Genomic DNA, 4,789 nt, shown 5'->3' on the forward strand with positions numbered 1-4,789 from the left:
AATAACAAAACCATAGTGGCATTCTTGTGTTTTTCCTAAACAATAAGGTCTTAATAATAATCATGATCTTTTTATAATACTTAAATTCACAGATTTTTTTTTTTTATCTTCATAGGGTCCTCTGCTCTTTCTTCCCCTTTCTCTATCATCAGCATAAATAAATAAACTGTTCTTTGAGTTGTAATAAAGAAACAACATATTGCAAAACAAAAACAAAAACAAAAAATTGGGATTCTTCAGTTTTAAGGTTGGTATACCAACTTACTAAATTCATAGTAATATGTAACTTCAGTTACTGTTTATAAATTCTTTGTGGTTGCTTCTAAGCTTCTTTGCTATATTATCCCATTTCACTTCTTTTTCTTTCTTTCTTTAATGTGATAAAGTTGAAATCTTTTTGATATTCTTGATTCAATTTGAGGATCTTTTTTTCTTTTGAGAAAAATCCAAAAATTTATGTTCAACTTGGTTATTGGTTATCTGATAGATCTACTAAAGGTAGAATTTTTATACTTACAATTTGTATTTTAATTCATTTAGCTGAGATTTTTTCTCTTGTTTTTGTAAATATTGTGGATTCTTGAGAAAATGAAGCTCTTTTTTGAAGTTGGGTTTAATCAAGAATGTGACAAAGTTTGTTTATACTGTTATTTTGGAATTTATGGCAGTTGAAATGAAAGACTGAGTTTCAGTTTTTAAATTGAACTGATAAAAACATATTAAAGAAAGAAATTAAACTCTTGCTTTTAGTAGTAATTTATTAAGAAGGTTGTAGATACATGGACCATTTTATCTGGTTCATGTTCTGCTCAATCTTTCTTGCTGCATTCAGTGTACTTTTTTTTTTTTTTTTTTTTTATAATTTATATCCGTGGTGTCCGGGCCAGCTTAGCTTATTTTTGTACTTTGTTAGAATGGCTTATTTAATAAGAGCAGTTTTCTCTTTACTTTCAATTTTTTGGTTAGATCACTTGCTTCTTTCATTTTTTTCTACTCCTTTTTTAGTTTTCAATTTCAATTGAAGTAGTTTATGTTCTTGATTAAAGCCATTGATTTTCATCCATGGTAGATTTTCTTTTTCCTTTTTTTCTTTTTTTGAAATATCAAATTCTTGACCTTTTTGCTAATTGAGATTATAGTGGATCTTTGTCTAGGACTTCTGGTGTAACTAGTTTTTTTTGCTTTCAAGGTAAACAGATTGGACTAACTTGAAGTTTATCCATGTTTTAACCACTAGAAAATTCTGAGGATATGTCACTGAGTATATTGGTCACTGATCCTTTTCTTACAATGAATATAAATTTAGTTTAAATATGTATTTTTTTTAAAAAAAATCAATAGTATAAATTAGATGAAGTAACATAATCTATAGAAGTAGTAGGTAAGTTCAGTAGTATATTTTGATCAGTGGCCAGCTCAGTTGGTAATACAGATTTACATTTTTTTTTTTTTGTTGAGGTGTATTTGATTCTGCAAGCATTCATCATTTTTCGGTTTTCCTTTACGTGATCTGTTGCTTCATAGGATTGATCTGAGATAGTGGTAACTAGATTTGAGGTTGGTTTAAAGTAGATAAAGCATAATGTGTAGTTGCTGCAGTAATCTCACTCAATGCTACATAGTAGAAGTAATGGCATAACACTTTAAAGTCTTTAACAAGCTGCAATATAGATGTTGAATAGCGCATATTAGTTCCTTACTCTGACTTTATATTCCACTGCTTCTTCTCCAACAAATACTATATGTATAATGTGTAGGTTGTCATGGTTTGCTGCTAGAGTTTGTCCTTCCCTTTCCGAATTCCGAACGCTGCTCAGCTTTTGAGGTTGGTTCACTGTGAAGATTAAAATCACTCCACTGCGGCACCATGAAACTTTGTAAGATGTATAATCCTTGACACCAAATAAACGTGCACACCAAATAGGTACCAGACTGCATAGGGCATATATTGACAAGACAGGAACAATCTTAATTTGCAATGCAAGCATCACGACGCAGAAGAACAGCTATGTCTAATACTCTTTACTGTGAACCGCTGCAGAAGGCAGAGGCCTACTGTCTGCCTCAGTTTCAAACTTTAGATAGCCATTTGAGCTACATTAGTGGCAGCCATGTAGGTAACCACTCCCTTCAGACCTATCGTGACCGCTATTGCATGCTGGATTCGTCTTCTGCCACTGGAAACTATGCCATTTACCACTCACCATCAACTACTAGTTTCTCATCAAATGGAAGCACGACTTGCAATCAAGAGTCTCAGCCATACCTATCCGATGTTCGCCATTCCCCTGAGACTAACTATGGCTCCCCTATTAGTGGATCTTGTATTACAGATGACGTGGCTGATTTCATGCACAAGCTAAAGGAATTGGAAACGGTGATGCTGGGACCTGAATTGGAGAGTTATGATAATTCCTTGCCAAGTAATATAGCCTCCCCAGAAATTGATAGCTGGAGGCAAATAATGCTGGCCATACCTAGACGAGATTTGAAACAGGTGCTTATCGCTTGTGCAAAAGCTGTTTCTGATGGTGAATTACTAACTGCACAAGTGTTGATATCTGAGTTGCGTCAAATGGTGTCAGTATCAGGGGAGCCAATTCAGAGACTGGGAGCATACATCTTGGAAGGGCTTGTTGCGAGGTTGGCTGCATCGGGAAGTTCCATATGCAAATCCTTGAGATGCAAAGAACCCGCAAGTTTTGAGTTGTTGTCATATATGCACGTTCTTTATGAAATTTGCCCTTACTTCAAATTTGGATACATGTCAGCTAATGGCGCCATTGCAGAAGCAATGAAGGATGAAAATAGAGTTCATATAATTGATTTCCAGATTGCTCAAGGGAGCCAGTGGGTGCCTATGATTCAAGCTTTTGCAGCTCGTCCTGGAGGACCGCCACATATCCGCATGACAGGCATTGATGATTCCACCTCAGCATATGCTCGTGGAGGAGGGCTTGATATTGTGGGCAAAAGGCTTTCCAAACTTGCTAAAACTTTCAAGGTGCCTTTTGAATTTCATCCTGCTGCCATGTCCGGTTGTGATGTTCAGCTAGAAAACCTTGGAATTCAACCTAGCGAAGCACTAGCAGTAAATTTTGCTTTCACATTACATCACATGCCAGACGAAAGTGTGAGCACTGTAAATCATCGGGATAGACTATTACGGATGGTCAAAAACCTCAGCCCCAAGGTTGTTACCCTTGTTGAGCAAGAATCTAATACGAATACTGCTGCTTTCTTTCCTCGATTCCTTGAAACCTTGGATTATTATTCATCCATGTTTGAATCAATCGATATGACTCTTCCACGGGGACATAAGGAGCGAATCAACGTTGAACAGCATTGTTTAGCGAGGGACGTTGTTAACATCATAGCCTGTGAGGGAATTGAAAGGGTGGAGCGGCATGAACTTCTTGGTAAGTGGAAGTCGCGGTTTAGAATGGCTGGTTTTAGCCCATATCCATTGAGTTCATTGGTGAACGCTACGATCAAGACATTGCTAGAGAGCTACTCAGATAAGTATAGGCTTGAAGAAAGAGATGGGGCTCTTTACCTTGGTTGGATGAATAGAGATTTGGTTGCTTCTTGTGCCTGGAAATAACAAATGGTTCTTTCACAGAGCCCTTTTCTTTAGTCCCCCCCTTTTTTCTTCTTCTTGATCTCTGTAATAGCTGAAGTGCTAATAGTAAGAAAACAGGTTCCTCGTCAAGTGTATCACTTGATCAATCAAAGTAAAAGTTTATTTCTTCGAATCCATTTTTCAATTTACATGCAAAGGAAGATATAGATAGTATAGTAGGTTTTAGTAATCTTATGCCAATAATAAAAGGTCAGAGCTGTCTTGGGTTACAAGTTCCAGTTGTACATCGAGTTGCGAACTCACTGTATTTAAGTGGAGAAAGGTAAGAGGGATAGGTCCATGTCTCTGAGTTTCAGAGATTGTTTGTAAATTTTCAGTCACAAAAAATGGGAAATAGCGTTTTTCATTGCCATAGATTCTTTATTAAGTCTGGCCAGGCAACATTTCAATTACCAGTACAACTTTACTAACCAAACTTTCTCTGATAGCACAGATAGTGGGGCCCAGTCTATATGGTTTTTGGTTCCGCAAAATGACTTTCTGGATCCTGTACTATGTCGGTTTTGTAAGTTGGACACTTCTACTTACATGTTTGTCATCTGGACCCTGAACTCATTAAAAAGCAACATTTTAAAACCTTTTTTGGTGAGTGTAACCCACGTCGGCTGCCACGTTTGACACGTCTGCAACTTCATCTGACACGTCATTTTTTAAAAATAACAAATAAAAAATAAAAAAGTATTACATTAAATTTCAAGTCATTTTTAAAATGCTACATAACAAATTAAATATTAAAATTAATTTAATTAAATAAGAAAAATTTATAAATTGTAGAAAAATTTCAATAATCATGTTTTTATTTTTGCTCACAAATTAAACATCAAATTCATTCCAAATAATGAAAATTCTTCTCCAACTAATTTAAATTTTAAATTATAAATTCATATATACAAACATAATAATTTTTTGATTTTTAAATTTGAATATTTTTAACAAATTCACAAAAAGTTTAATTTTTTTCAAGCGAAATTCACTAATTTTTTTCAATATTCACTATCACTCACTTTCAATTTAAATTTAAATTTTAATCCCCAAAAAAATAAAAATATTTCAAATTTTAATTTTAATTTAAAAAATGAAAAGAAATGAATTGAGAGGAAAAATAAAAATAAAAAATAAAAAGTGAACACGTATGTGGGGGGGGGG

The 4,789-nt window shown here is 34.5% G+C and overlaps 1 protein-coding gene across 2 annotated transcripts; it reads left to right on the plus strand.

Annotated features, from left to right (window-relative positions):
- LOC107878148 (scarecrow-like transcription factor PAT1) lies at window positions 1-3,755 on the plus strand. 2 transcript variants are annotated; one of them, XM_016725054.2, is made up of 2 exons: window positions 1-247; window positions 1,758-3,755. In XM_016725054.2, the coding sequence occupies exon 2, from the start codon at window positions 1,979-1,981 to the stop codon at window positions 3,602-3,604; it is 1,626 nt and encodes a 541-aa protein (XP_016580540.1). In that variant the 5' UTR covers window positions 1-247; window positions 1,758-1,978; the 3' UTR covers window positions 3,605-3,755. The 2 variants fall into 2 exon arrangements, with proteins under 2 accessions (XP_016580540.1, XP_016580541.1); XM_016725055.2 differs by having other exon boundaries at window positions 122-498.
- Window positions 3,756-4,789: the final 1,034 nt, after the last annotated feature.

The sequence above is a fragment of the Capsicum annuum genome, chromosome 7 (genome assembly GCF_002878395.1).
Source record: "Capsicum annuum cultivar UCD-10X-F1 chromosome 7, UCD10Xv1.1, whole genome shotgun sequence".
NCBI classification, from domain to species: domain Eukaryota; kingdom Viridiplantae; phylum Streptophyta; class Magnoliopsida; order Solanales; family Solanaceae; genus Capsicum; species Capsicum annuum.